This window comes from Cyprinus carpio, chromosome B11 (genome assembly GCF_018340385.1).
Source record: "Cyprinus carpio isolate SPL01 chromosome B11, ASM1834038v1, whole genome shotgun sequence".
In the NCBI taxonomy this organism is placed as follows: Eukaryota; Metazoa; Chordata; class Actinopteri; order Cypriniformes; family Cyprinidae; genus Cyprinus; species Cyprinus carpio.
Genome location: NC_056607.1, coordinates 6,186,210 through 6,202,434, shown reverse-complemented (window position 1 = coordinate 6,202,434; position 16,225 = coordinate 6,186,210). Strand labels below are relative to the sequence as shown.

Below are 16,225 nucleotides of genomic sequence, written 5' to 3'. Positions count from 1 at the left end.
GTAAATGATTTTCAGCATGTTACAAGGGTTTAATAATAGTACTGAGTCCGATAGATAGATAGATAGATAGATAGATAGATAGATAGATAGATAGATAGATAGATAGATAGATAGATAGATAGATAGATAGATAGATAGATAGATAGATAGATAGATAGATAGATAGATAGATAGATAGATATTTTAGTTAGGTTGGCATAATGGTGAATCACCTACAGGTGGCAGTAAAGCTCAGTATAAACACTAACACATAATTCCACACTCTAAGTCCACAATGAGTCATTTTCTAAATTAGATCTTTTTGCAATTGAAAACAAATGTGCTGACATTTTGTGCAGATAATTTGAGATGATGTTGGGTCCTTCAGCCTGGAGTTAGACTGTGCCTTCAAACAGAAATAAAAGCATCACAGCAGTGTGTATATCTGCAGCTAGATCCAATGAATGAGCCGCGTGGCTGATCAAAGTCTGGGTATCTTGGTCCAGCGTGAATGTCTATTCTGTGCATTAGATCTGAGCTTCAGGAATCTAAATCCCTTTGAAGCCTCTGCAGACTGGATTAGACATGAACAAATTATGGACTTTACCATCGTGACACAAGAGTTAATTATCCAAAAAAAAATGTTATTTGCCCTTGGCTTTATGCTCAATATTTCATTTTTAGCACAAATATTTATTTCAAGTAAAAATAAATAAATAATCCAAATAGACAAGTCAATCAAAACACTGAAGATCATCTTGCAAAATACATTTACTTCCTACAATTGCTGTGTCTCAAAAATATATATATATAAAGGAATAATGTTGGTACAGATTGGTACACTCTAATAGAAGAAGGAATCACATATTTGAAATCTTTTTGAAAGTTAAAAACATCTCACAGCGTTCCTGCAATCACAGACCTTAGTAAGCCCTAATGGGGTAATTTAGAAATGTGATTCCTCTGGGTTTGTGCTGTCCTGTAGAGTGATAAATGTTCTGCATGTCATTACATGGCATGCATTAATGATTTGCTTGAGGGTACGCTTACCTGTCAGATGTTTATTCTTAACCTTAAACCTCATGTAATGAGAAAATGGTTTATAACCCTTATTTCTGCAAGTAAACAAAGGACTTAAATTTGTGTCCGGACATAGCTATTTCCTACGTAAACATAAATGGGAATCCTCTTTGGAGTTGGTCAAATCACACAAAAATACACTTAACAATCTTTGATTTATTTATTTTTAAATCTATTTTATTAGTGATATATAAAATTGATTATAAAAAGTTGTAATGCTGTAAATACTTTTTAAGACAATGATTTTTCAGTATGGTATATATATACATAAGATCTTTTATATTGTGGATGTGCTTCTCATAGCTATTTTTAGAGGTCAACCAATATCTAATTTAACTGACAGCAATACTGACACCAATACTTAGAAAACAGATTATGCATTATGTAACACAAGTTTTAAACAAAATTTATGATATGAAAGATATTGAAAGCTTTATTGGTCTGGCTGACATATCAGGGTCTGTCACTATTTGTTTCCTCACAGCAAAGCCAAACTGGAAACAAAATGAGTTAAAGATGTGGAAAGCTCATATGCATGATGTAAGGGCTGAGTATGTGTTTAATCTGGTAACAAATATATATGAATGGTTTCATAACATTTCTTGGCTTTGCATAAAGAATATTATACATTGTTAATAATAAAACAATAATAATACTTGTTTTTTTTTCACTGATTTCTTGGAGCGCACATTGCTCAGGCGTGGAATGAAAGCAGAACTGAAGCTCTTGCGATTGTTTTCTGCTGCAGATGTAATATAGCTGAGCGTCACTAAAGTGTTCTCCATTAACCGCGCAGCGTAATGCGCAGAGCGCACAGGGAAGAATGGAAAGGAATAAGACCTATAGATCAGTCTGAATCCACAGATATGCATTATACCCTAAAGTAGAGAAAACCAATGTTAAACTGCCTTTAATATCAACGCGTATCTTTTACTGCATTTGAGAGGTTGGATTACTTGTCTGCGTTTTACGCGGACCTGGATGAGTCTTTTTTTCTAGGGGAATATCAGAGTGAACCGCGCGGAATTGCTTTTTTTTAGGCAGTTTGCACGAGTAAGGTAAGATTGCATATCATGGGCACTCTGCTGGCATTAATATTAGCGCTCTCCCTGAGCGCATCATGGGGATGCCAACTGCCCCACGACTGGAGACCTCAGACGGAAGCGTGCCGCGCAGAGCTGGCGGAGATCATAGTCTTTGCCAAGGTGCTCGCTCTCCATAAAGAGTCTTACAGCATGTACAACTACCTGCCGTGGCAGTACGACACGGATCTATTCTTCTCCGCGGAGATCGAGCTGCTATGCGATCAGGCATGGGGCAGCATGCTGGAAGTGCCAGCCGGGTCCAGGTTCAATGTCAGCGGGTTGGGGTATTTCCCCTGCTACTCGTACAGTGTCATGGAGAACAACTCATATTATTTCTTCTTAAGGTAAGATTAAATGGCAGTAAGGATTTGCTCATGTTAAAGGTGCATTTAGTAATATTTTGAATAATAAGGTAAAATAAAATATATAAAAAAATAAAGATGAAGAGCCGAAGATTCCATACATAACATTGACACAACACACTTATACATACTAATTATATATAATATATAACTAGCAAACAGGTTTAGCGTGAAGTAGTAGTAAAATACTTTAAAGTTTAACTTATAAAGTTTAACATGAGTCTGAGTCACCACTATTTGAGAGCACTTATACATCACATCAGTTGGCTTATTAAGGATTACGTTTTACATTTTAGATCATAGAATGTTTGTGGGATTTGAAGTTGTTCATATTGAATCAGCAAAAGTTGTTTTGTGACATTGGCATGGAACAAGATATGAGCTGGCTTCAAACATTCATTTCCCATGAGCATGAGAGCTCAGTATCAGAACATTGGCTTGGCTACAACTGTGCACAACTGTCTGACATCTGTGCTCATTGTCATCTTAGAACTTAAGCTTCTATTTGTCCTTGGTTAGGTTACGTTAATGGAAGGTCCACCAGGGATATTCACAAAGAATGAATACTGTGCCAAACAACCAATATCTCCCTCTATTTCCTTTCATAATGAATGGAAAATGGTTAACCTTGTGTATAATGATCATGAATCCTGTGATCAAAACATATGTCAAACTTAATTAGCTCTGGCTTGTCTTTGTTTCTATGTTTATAGTGGGGATGAAATCACATTTTCAGATGACGTTACAAAGGATGAGGAAGTTAACAAACCAATAAAAGTACAGCCCATTTGGATAGCGATCATGCAGTATATGATTCACTGTTGTGATTTCACTTTTTCTCAAAGACACACACTTTTGAAGTGATTCATAATAATAGCATAAGGCTTGAATATCTTGACAATTCTTTTTTTTTTTTTTTTTTTTTGACTTGCATTTCCTGTCTCACGCTATGATCTGATCAGATAAACTGAAGAATGTTTAACTCCCTCATACAGTGCAGTACTGGATTTATCACAGTCAGCACTTTTCTGGCCAAGTAGTTTACTTGTGGCAGCAAAGTTTTACCAAAGCAATCTTGCTTGTTGGGACCACGAAACAGCTGTAACTAAGAGTATACAAAAATGTACATAAACAATATACACAGAGAAAACCTGCAGTCATATAAGGTTGGTTCTTGAACTATGGATACTTTTGGTCTTATGCTTTTTTTAAATGAAACTCTCAAATACTTTTGAAACTCAGTACTTTCTTTAATTTGTCTATGTCCGTAAAACAGTGAATGTGGATTACAGAGAAGTACTATTGTTTTTGGTTATTTTCATAGCAAGCATTGAATGTATCATAAACACTCACCTTTTGACACATTATCCATATTTTAAAATTGAAGAAAAATAATAATAATAATAATGTGTTGGTCATGGTGAAAAAAACTCCACAGCTGAGTGACAATAAAAGTGCATATAAGTAATTTTTTGCATGGTAATTATTAAAATAGTTTATTATTAATGCCCTGTGTGCTTGAATTGATTATATTGATTGATTGATTGATTGATTGATTTATAGTTTTATCCAAGGCAATAAGTAAAACTAATAAGTATACAGTCACATATGGCAAAGTGTTCTTCTTCTTCTTCTTCTTCTTCTTCTTCTTCTTCTTCTTCTTCTACATGTGTAGAAGGGTCAAACTAGGTCACTGTAACAGGAGTCATAACTATTAACAGAAAGAGAGCGTGAAGGCAGCAGTTTGATTTCATGTTATTTTTAAAATTAACTGACATTAATTCTCTGGAAAGAACTTTTATGTCTGTCACATGACCGTAACATAAGGCGTAAGTAACAATTAAAGAATAATTGAGGACATGATGACAATGATTGTAGCACAAATAATGCGGGATGAGTTACGAATTTAGGAATTTTGTAAATGCATAGCCGTGCACTTTGTAACAAATTAAACATATGTCAACTAGTCAGAATAAAGAATTTAACAATGTCATAAAATAAACCATTTTAAAGGGTTAGTTCACTCAAAAATGAAAATTCTGTCATTAATTACTCACCCTCAAGTTGTTCCAATCCCATAAGACCTTTGTTGATCTTCAGAACACAAATTAAGATATTTTTGATGAACTCCGATAGCTTTTTGACCCTCCATAGACAGCAAAGCAACTACCAAGTTCAAGGCCCAGAAAGGTAGTAAGGACATTATTAAAATAGTCCATGTGACATCAGTGGTTCAACCTTAATTTTATAAAGTTACGAGGATACTTTTGGGTGAAAAGAAAACAAAAATAATTACTTTATTTAATCATTTCTTCTCTTCCATGTCAGTCTTCAACGTGCGTTTATGTGACGATGAGTAATTAATGACAGAATTTTCATTTTTGGGTGAACTAACACTATAATGCATTGTAGTTGAATAACTGCTTCTTATTCCTTGTGACAGTACTGTGCTATGAACATAAAATGTAGCTTTTCACAGTCTATGAGAAAGCAAATAGATGGATTACTAATAATTCTCCCAGTCTCAGAGACAGAGCAGTTAAAACAACTCTGGAATTCCTTCCATTTGACTTAATTACACAGAACACACAGTGCCCAAGTGCTCGAGTGACCTGAGGGCAGCAGGTTATAGGTCCAATCAAGTGCTAACAGGCTGTTTTGTCATTTGATCAAGTGTTTGGGAGTTGCTTACTCTTACATGCTTACTGCTTTTGTCACTTATTATCTAAAATAATATTAATCAGAAAAGTATTTTTTCTTGATAGCAAGTAGGCTCTGACCTAACCCCAACAGTCTCTACATTAGCCATGATCTCTTGAGTGCTTGAGGTGTTGAGCTTGTTGGATGTTAAGTTTGTTTTATTTATTTTATTACACCACTGTTCCTTTGTTTAATCTCGTCAACTGATATTGAATTGTACACTCATTTCAGGGCATTGTTTTTACAATTACTATCAGTGACGAGCCCATGCTTGGATGACCAGTGCTTTTGTGAATTTTATGCTAAATTCTTACTAATCTGGATTTCAGAAACACTGTCTAAAGAAGTTTGATTGTCTCTCATTTTTTGGTCTCTTACATTCATTCCATGGACATATTCACATAAGGTCCATGAGTTACTGTTCCTGTTTTGTTTGAGGAACAGTCTAAAATGGCTAATATTTAAGACATTATTCATGTGATGATCTTGCATACAAATCTTGTTATGTTCTACATTTTTAAACTGACACATCATGTTTTTTTTTTTTTATTTCTTGCAAATATCACTGTCAATAATGATAAACCAAGGTGTCAGGGTATGAAAATGAATACTTGCATATTAACTATTGACTTTAATTAAAGGGATACTCCACCCCAAAATGAAAATTGTGTCATTAATCACTTACCTCCATGTCGTTCCAAACCCGTAAGAGCTTTGTTCGTCTTCGGAACAGAATTTAAGATATTTTAGATGAAAACCAGGAGGCCTGTGACTGTCCCATAGACTGCCAAGTAAATAACAGTGTCAAGGTCCAGAAAAGGTACGAAAGTCGTCGTCAGAATACTCCATCTGCCATCAGACATGCAATTTGGGTTATATGAAGCAACGGGAACACTTTTTGCAAGCAAATAAAACAAAAATAACAACTTTATTCATCCGTGCCACAAGGTCGCGCTGTTTTCTTTCAAATCAAAGCTAAATACAGGTAGAAACAGCGCATCCTTGTGGCGTGGATGATAAAGAAGAGCATACGCAGCATACGGTGATATGGAGAGACACAGAGGAGACTGTTGACAAAGGAATTGTTGAATAAAGTTGTTATTTTTGTTTTCTTCGCTCACAAAAAGTGTTCCTGTCGCTTCATATAACCCAGATAGAACGTCTGATGGCAGATGGAGTATTCTGACGATGACTTTCATACCTTTTATGGACCTTGACACTGTTATTTACTTGGCAGTCTGTGGGACAGTCACAGGCTTCCCGGTTTTCATCCAAAATATCTTAAATTGTGTTCCAAAGACGAACAAAGGTTTTACAGTTTTGGAACGACATGGGGGTAAGTGATTAATGACAAAATTTTAATTTTGGGGTGGAGTATCCCTTTAAGTTAATTCCTAAATTAATGAGTCAGTTGAAGCATGTTTATGGTACTTTCATGATGCTTATTTGGTCATTTTTGAAGCTCTAAAACAACTCATTTCACTTTCATTGTATTAAAATGTGCATTAAAGACATTCAGTGCTTTCTTTTGGTGTTCTGACAGAAAACCTTGCCTCAGTACACATGCACAACTTTTCTTCTCTGCCTTTTAATGTCCCATATGTCATGAGTCTAAGCCATGAACCAATCAGACAGCTGGTTCCAGTTTGGCCAGACAATGCTCACTAGTCAAACCATCAAAAGCCTGAGAAACTGGAGACACTCTGCATGGAAACAATAATTAATGCAATGTGGTGCACGGAACAACTACATTAAGGTTCCCATGAGAGGCTCTCTATTTTAGGGTGGTCAGTGAATTAAAAAGGTTATATCCTGAAGACGCATGAAAATGTGTAGGAGAAAAGGGGGAACCGATCTGGAAGTTATTGGTTATTAGTTAACATTATGGTATTTTCAGCAGGGTTGGTAAACAATGCTTTCAGAAAAAAGAAAAAAAAATGTAGGGTGGTATTTGTGCATTTTTACCACATTTACCACGTTTTGAGAAATGTATTATATTGCATAAACTATACAAACTTCATACCACCTCACATCCCATAGTACACCAGAACGTTTTAACAAAAACAGGCACTTTCATTTAGCAAATATTCAACGCCTTGCCAATAAGAATGTTTACTAAATATTTATCTCTTACTCATAGATCCTCTTTTTAGATGCTCAGAAAACTGTAACACTCTGTCTTTTGGAATGTATTTACAAAATGAAATCTCTCCTTTTCTTGTCTTCATTTTCCTTTAAGGAATAGTTCTGCTAGAATTGAAAATTCTGTATTCATTTTCTCACCATCTACATGTCTTTCTAAAAACACCAACGAATATAAAAGAAGAAAATTTGAAGGATCTACACACTCTTGAAACAACGGTTCACAGTTAGCATGTCAAGCTTCAAAATAATAGCCTTTCTAATGCATTACAATAATTAATGTGCCTTATTGCTCTTTATGGTGCTCAACACCCACGGTCACTATTAACTGTCAGTGTATGATAAAGAGAAGCGTGTTAATTCATCAAAATACATCTTCAAAGAAAACTAACAGCAGACCAATTTTCTAAAGTTGAAACTAGAGTTGAAATGGCCTTCCAGACCTAGACATTTGAATCCAAAATATTCTGGAGCTCAGCTGAAATCCATCAGAGAATTCTGGAACTCTTTTTGGATCTAGATATTCCAAGTCTGGCATTGAACACAGGTTTTGTAAAAGCCCCTGAGCTTCTGATGCCCCTCTAAAGAGGCTGATTAGATCCAGATGGAGGGACTCTCTGCTGTCAAGGTCCAAAGCCAATGTTTCTGTCAGGGAAAAGGGGATATGGAAGCCAGGTGGAAAACTATTCACCTCAAAACCGTCTCCCTCACTGTGAGCAACAGTGTTTTGCAGCCAACAAACTTATGAACAAAGCTTACATATGTTTGACTTGATCATATATATATATACCCTGTATATATATATATATATATATATATATATATATATATATATATAGACCCTGATCATATAGTGTCATACAAGTAGTAATTTTCCAGACTGTTCATTAAACTGTTAAAAAAAATGCAACTAATGCCTCTGGGGAATTCTGGCTCTCTAACGTACACACATGCATTAACTTGTCATTTGTTTGGAGTAACTGTGTTTTTCTTTTCCCAAACTAAAATTTAAAAATATATACATTGTTGATGATTACAAGTGAGTGCGGCAAACCATTCAACTTGCAAAAAAATAGATTTTCCTGCAGGCTGATGGCAGCTGAAACACACATCAAATATAGGAGGACAAACGTAGTGGAGAGTCTGTGTGAAGAGAGTGTCTCATTTCCTCAAATTGTGCCAATGTAACCATGGTTTTTGTATTAATATTTTTAAAACCACCCTTGAAACTTTGATAACAGACTTTCCTCATTTCCTCTCTGCTGGGAGGTGTGTGTGTATGTGTGTGCTGATGTGTGAAAGTTTGCAAGACTGCAGGCTGAAACAGCAGGGGACCAGCCAAAGAACAGCTTTGTACACCAATCACAAGTAATGAATTCTTTACTCACACAGCTACAGAGACAAGAGAAAGAACAAAGAGAAAAGAATAGACCTCCCTAAGCTATGCGTATAATTCCTGGGACACCACACACTGTGTAATTAACCTCTTATGTTGATTACATATATTTTTACTCCTCAATATTTTTCTTTAAACGTAATATTTTTGCTAATGCTTTAGGCTAATGCAAACACACACACATGTAAAAAACACAAATAGAGGTGCCCCAGCATACCCTTTATTTGGTACCTCCCCTCTCCTTGGCCGCTTGCCTGCCTAAAAATGTATGGGTCATTGACATTAAATGTCCCAAGTGGTCATAAACTATTACAACGCTGAGGCCCACACAAGAGAAACAAAAATACATAACGAGTGTGCGACTTTCGTGGTATAGCATGATTTTGTAGTGGTAATATTGTCTCTCATGTTTGATACACACCCTATGGCATGCATGAACATTACAACAGGCTGAAATTAAACATTATAAAGCAGGATTTTTCATTTTTTTGCTAAGACATTGCTATGAGCTTGCTAAGGTGTTCAGAATGGTTTTGAGCATGCTAATGTAATGGCAAAATTGCAAAACGGCCAAAAAATTGCATAACTCAAATTAGTCAAAAGACCACCCAAAGCTCTGTGATATTCTGGGGTTTGGTTGTGGCCTATATTGTATTTTTATCAGAAATCAGTTTTTTTATCAGTATTTTTTATCAGCCACACCTTTTAATAAGTCTGATAATTTATCATTGATGTCCATAGTACAGACTATGTGGGGAGTTATTGGCATGTGTTCAGATCACATATTAATCCAGGCATAACAATTATTTATCATAGTAATGTACTTTTTGTTGTATTTCTTCTCAGGATGGATGAAAACTACAGCATCATTCCCCATGGAGTCAACTTCCAGGACCCCATCTTCTCTGACACACCAGAGAACCATCGCATGTTTGCCAGCTTGTTCCAGTTTTCGAACTGCACAGCTGGCACACAGGTTCACATGTACACCCCAGACTGGGAGGTACAGGAGGACAACAGAGTGAGCTACTTTTAATGTATTAATACAATAATAACAACAGCAGCAGCAGCAGCAGCAACAACAACAACAACAACAATAATAATAAACAGCAAATGTAACTTTCACCTGTTTTAACTCTGATGCATGAAGCTATAGAGAGACTAATTTCCAATCATGTCCTGTTCTTGCTTGCTGTGTGCTTGTCTGTGTGCACATTAATGGACAGCATTAGTGAGGGCTGACACTTCATAGTGAGCAAAGAAGTGTGAAAATCTTGCTTGTTCGGGTCTTTTGCATGTCTGTTTGTGGTTCTCTTGGCTTATGAAAATAGATGAGGGACTCTAACAAAAATTTCTGTGGCTATTGCATGTTTGTGGCTATTACACACAAAAATCAACATTGCAGTGGAAGCAGTATTAATATTCCTCTCTGGACATCTGTACTTCTTTACTTTTGCATTTGCCTTGGGAGAACATGTTTCTTATATTGTTGGTTGTGGTATGTTTAAACTCTAAACCAGAGGTTCTCAGTCTTGAATCACAACTCTGCATTGGGTTGTAAGGGATTTCTAACAAAAGATTCTTACTGACTGTATATATTTTAATAGGTTTTTTAATATATATATATATATATATATATATATATATATATATATATATATATATATATATAATATATATATATATATATTAAAATATGCTGTGGTTTACATGGATGCCTCTACCACTGGCTGGGAGGCCACATACGATGGGCATGCAGTGTCAGGGATTTGGACAAGCCCCCAACTGCACTGCCACATCAACTGCCTAGAGTTGCCTTGAACTATCTCAGAAAGAGCTTTCGAGGCAAGCATGTGCTGGTCCACATGGACAACAATGCAAATTTTGGGTACATCAACCGACAAGGTGGTCAACACTCCAGTCGGATGTCGCAACTCGCACGCCACCACCTCCACTGGAGTCTGAAGCATCTGAGGTCGCTTCGTGCTGTTCATATTCAGGGTCTGCACAACCATTCGCCCGATGAGCTGTCATGAGCTGCACACCCCAGAGAATGGAGACTCCATTCCCAGATGGTTTGTAGGACAGTTCTGGACGGTTTGATTTGGAGACATTACAGAGCCACTCAGGTAGACCTGTTTGCCTTTCCAGAGACCTCTCACTGCCAGTTGTTTTACTCCCTGACCGAGGGAACACTCGGCATGGATGCACTTGCACACAGCTGGCCATGGAGCCTGCAGAAGTATGCATTTCCCCCAGTGAGCCTTTTTGCACAGACGCTGTACCAGATCAGGGAGGACGAGGAGCAGGTCCTGCTTGTGGCACCTTAATTACTCGGACCTGGTTCCCAGAACTAATGCTCCTTGTGACAGCCCCTCCCTGGAAGATTCCTCTGAGGAAGGATCTACTGACTCAGAGACGGGGCACCCTGTGGCACACACGTCCAGACCTCTGGAAACTTCATGTCTGGTCCCTGGAAGGGACAAGGAGGTTCTAGGTGACCTACCCCAAGAGGTAGCAGACACCATCACTTAAGCGTGAGCACCGTCTATGAGACACGCTTAGACCTAGAAGTGGAACCTATTCATCGAGGGGTATTCTTTTCACTGAGAAGACTCCTGAAGATGCCCGATCAGAGTCATGCTTTCCTTTTGCAGCAGGGGTTGGAACGAAAGGCTGTCTCCCTGCTCCCTTAAAGTCTATGTTGCTGCAATTGCTGCTAACCACGACCCCCTGGAAGGGAAAGGTAGCATGACCTGGTCATCAGGTTCCTTAGGGGGGTGAGAAGATTGAATCCTCCTCGGCCCCCCTCAATACCCTCTTGGGACATGACTAGGACTGCCCCCTAATAGTTGACTAATTAATAGTTGACCAGAACAGGCTTGGTCGACTAAATTTTCATTGGTCTGTTAGTTGCGAGAAAAAAAAATCCACAGAAAGTGACACAGTCAGAGACGGAGAGCTCATTAGCACAGTGGGCCTGGCAAATCCACCTGCTAATAATCATGTCGGGAAGACAATCTAAAGTGTGGGATTATTTTGAAAGGATAAAAGTTGATACCAAAAAGGTTGTCTCCAAACTTTGAGGGGCAAACATTTGTATACCATTCGTCGACATCGAACATGACATCATTTAAAACATGTAAGTAGACTAGTAGGCTAACATTAGCCACTTAACATAGCCACTCATTTTAATGGTAACATGCGCCAATATGTTTGTATAGTATCCAAGTATTTGTGCAGACAGAGTGTGAAAGTTAAATGTTTAACTTAACGTGCATTTCTCTAGGTTCATCCATTATACTGCGAAGAAGTTGTGATTTGTGCAAATGTTATACTTTTATGAATAAATTATGAATATTCAGAAAAGCTCCTTGCCTTTTTTTCCCCCAGACACATTCATAATCATATCTTTTGCCGGTATCGTTTTATGCATGTGCAAGTTCTTAATGTCTATTTTTAACATTTATTCTTATGGTTTAGTATTTCTCTACAATGTAAGACAATGTTACAAATAACATTTTTTCTCAGCCCTTCAAATCAAACCATTTCCCCCAATATTTGCTTAAGTAATTAAATTATTATAATAAACAGGCGATTAGTCGACTAATGGCTTTAATGAATGACTACTGGTCAACTAGGAAAATCTTTAGTCATGGGCAGCCCTAGACCTGACTCTAGTGCTCAGAGCACTACAGCAGGGCCCATTTGAGCCTTTGCAGTCAGTTGAGCTGAAGTTTCTCTCAATTAAAACTCTGCTCCTGCTTGCACTGGCCTCCATCAAGAGGGTAGGGGACATGTACACATTTTCAGTCGACAAATCATGTCTAGAGTTTGGGCCGGCTAAATCCCAGGTAAACCTGAGGCCCCGGCCTCGGCTGGCTATGTGCCCAAGGTTCCTATTTCTCCCTTCAGGAATCAGGTGGTGGATCTGCAATCACTGAGCCCGGAGGAGGCAAACCCAGCCCTAGCTTTGTTCTGCCCCGTCCGAGCCTTGAGATGGTATGTGGACTGGACACAAAGCTTCAGGACCTCAGATCAGTTCTTTGTCTGCCAGAAATGGAGGAGGGTCTGGCGCCAGGCCCTCACTCAGTGAATGGGAGAACGGGTTCCATATGTAGTGACCTAAGTGGATCCCATATGTGTAAATTCCACGGTATAGCTTAGCGCATTTGTTTCCCTGGCAGACATTCTACCATTTCCCAAGATGGTTACAACCACCTCTAAATCTTCCATATGCACCTATCCATATGTGTAAGTTCTCCCATAGCCTCCTTCGGAAAGGATGGGAGTGGAGACGTCATGTCAGCGAAAACATGAGTATGTGTTGCCGTGCTGCCTAATTATACTCGCACTGTGATCAGTGGCAGCTGGATGCAATCATAGCATGCCAATGTGCATTGGCTCGTTTAGTTTACACTCGAAGTGGATTACATCTTAGTTTACATCTCTAAGCAAGATCCCAATGTGTTGGTCACCGATGTGACATCTCCATTCCCTCCTTCAGGGAACGAGGGTTACATATGTAACTGAGACGTTTTCTCACTACATCATACTCCTTGTATTTTAAACCACATGCCTCATGTAGGTCAAAACAAGAAATTTACACCAAGCTTTAAAAATAAATAAATAACAATCATATAGCTGTAAATTAAACATTAAATAGAGATGTTTTGAATACCTGTGATTTTGTTTTGCAACATTTTTCAGCCACACTTTATTTTAAGGTCCAATTATCATCATTAACAAACCATTATCTATAACTTTTGCTTCAATAAACTCAAAATTAATTTGCTGCTTGTTAATAGTAAGGTATTTGTTAAGTTTAGGTACTAGGATTAGGGGTATGGAATTTAGTCATGCAGAATGTGTGCTTTATAAGCACTAATAAACAGTCAACATGTTTATAATAGGCATGCTAATAAGCAACTAGTTAGTAGTGAGAACTGGTCCCTATACTAATGTATTACCCATTTTTCTTCTGGTAAAAACATATTATTATTGAAAAAATGTGAGAAACATTCTGTATTCTTCTGAAGTTTACTTTACACCAGTTTAGTCCAAGTATGGGAGCCAAACAGATGCTTTATATAATTTTTACTTACCTCTATTGACTTCATGTTTACTTCATTTCCATCAGCTATGGTGCTCCAACGTGCAGAAGGCCTTATTTGAGGAGGAAGAGAAAGTCAAAGACCTCTCCCAGAAAGTAAAGGTCCTGGAGAAAGCCAACAATCACCTGAGGGACAAGGTGAAGAACATGAAACGTCTCTTGAGGCAGGCCAAACGTGAGACCAAAGAGCCAGTTCAAAGCTTCAAACAGCTTCACGAAGCTGAACCAGAGTTACCACATCCACAACAGGACACCACCCAGGATCAGAAATCCACTCTCAGGAAAATCCTGCCCAAAAAAGCTTAAGAACTAAAAGCCATTCCTGCATTGGAAGAAATTTGATTACAGAAAATTACAGTGTATTGGAAGATCCAGACTAACTTTTCTTTACTGACTTCATATAGTTTAGACAAACAGCTTTTTCATATAACTGGCTGTATAATATCATGAAAAGTCAAAAAAAAAATTTGACTTCACAATCATTAAAAAATAACATGATCCTTTTATCAAAATGTGAAAATACTGATGCATTGCGATTTTCAACCACAACATGAGGTAAAAATGCCAATAAAATCCACATAGTATTTTTTTTTTTTTATTCTGACTAGAAGCAGATGATGTTAATCAGGCAGAGCCTGACAATATACAGCACAGTGTTTTGAATTTATTTGGACAGGTGGTTATATGGAAATACATTTTGGCACAATGTAGCAACACTTGAAAAAATAATAAAAAATAAATGAATAAATTTAAGAAAAAAATCACCCTTGTCCCCTTGCTGTATAAGTCATTCATCTTAAAACTCCAAGAAACATTTACTGTCGAGTGCGAGACAGACCAAAAAATAAAAACTTCTTTTTTTTTTTTTTTTTTTTTTTTGTGTGTGTGTGTGTGTGTGTGTGTGTAGAAGTGTTTCCATATGTAAAGTCTTATTTGAGCTTTTATGTCTAAAATATAACCTTAAGAGTCAATCTACATCATGACTCTGTTGTTTTGGGATGAGCTTTCCTTCCAGTTTTTCATGTAATAATTTCAAGTTATATATTAGTTTCTTATGAGTTTTATAATTGCAAACAGGGTGCTGAGCACTTAATAAATGTAATCTTTACTCAGTGAAGCTTACCTTAAAGTGAACTGTTCATCATTTAAAGAACAATTTACTGACAAGGTTTTGAAACAGTTGTTTTTGTTAATTTGTTATTTCTGTTCTTGTTAATCTGTCAATTATTGTTTCCTGTTTACCACATTCACATGTATGCTAATGAAAAATAAAATAAATGTCACATTTTCTTTAATCTTTGTCTATTACCTTTTACACATTTACACATATATGTCCTCACCCTAAATTTTATACAAGTAAATAAGTTGCTTTGAATAAAAGTGTCTGCTTAATAGTGTAAATATAAATTTACATTTACATTTATGCATGTCATAGGAAAAAAAATGTCATAGGTGAAGGTAAATGTGAAGTGTCTTGATTGCTTTGATTCATATACAAGCTGTCAAATGTGCTCTTGCCAGGCTATAACCTGAACTTTATCCAAATGGTTATTTTAAAATGATCCAAATTACAGTTTCAACAGGAAGTACTTCAACACAGGGCATGACTATTCATTAATTCATTGAAATGGGCTTGATTGTCCCATTTAATTGGACAGAAGAAGGGTTGATATGTTGCATCCAGAATGTACAATATTTAATTCAGTCCAAGACACCTCACTAGATTGAAATTGGGTCCATGAGGCTCCTGAGACCTGAGAAATATATCCTTCTTCTTCTCATGTCAAATCTCAGGAATTTGAAGCCCTTGGAGGAACACTGTTTCCAAACACATGTTGTACATACACAAAATTTCTGACTCAGACTAATTTTAGACTTTACTGAGGATACCAGAGGGATTATAAAGGCTGTCTGGTTTTCTCCCTGTGTTTGAGAAATGAAGATCATTTGTGTCTCATCCAATGTGATGCTAAGCCAAATATAAAGTGCAAAGTGAAAATGTTTCCATAGATCCCAATATTTCCTCTAACGTTTTTTGAACATATACTGTATATATATATATATAGCAGGCCCCCCGTAGAAGGATGAGACTTTTTACTGATGGTTTTATGATGTTTAATCCTTCCTTTTTGAACTATAAACCATACACCATATCACCAACGTAAGAGCTGAAATGCATACAAAACATGTGACCGATTAGCTAACATTGTTCACATACTGCTGTCTTACATTGATGCAAAAACGAACACATTATCAAGCAAAATGAACATATCTCAAATTATTTAAATACCTTTTGCCTCTTTGGAGGGGCTGCAAATATGAATTTAACGTTCATCACTGCTCCGTGTTGAAGTTACTACCGTATTTG

General features: G+C 37.0%; 1 protein-coding gene across 1 annotated transcript; it reads left to right on the top strand.

Moving 5' to 3' along the window:
- Window positions 1-1,802: 1,802 nt before the first annotated feature.
- ccdc3b (coiled-coil domain containing 3b) lies at window positions 1,803-15,143 on the top strand. Its single transcript, XM_042733676.1, has 3 exons — window positions 1,803-2,488; window positions 9,591-9,765; window positions 13,885-15,143. Exons 1-3 carry the CDS (start codon window positions 2,133-2,135, stop codon window positions 14,161-14,163), a joined length of 810 nt encoding a protein of 269 aa, XP_042589610.1. The 5' UTR covers window positions 1,803-2,132; the 3' UTR covers window positions 14,164-15,143.
- Window positions 15,144-16,225: the final 1,082 nt, after the last annotated feature.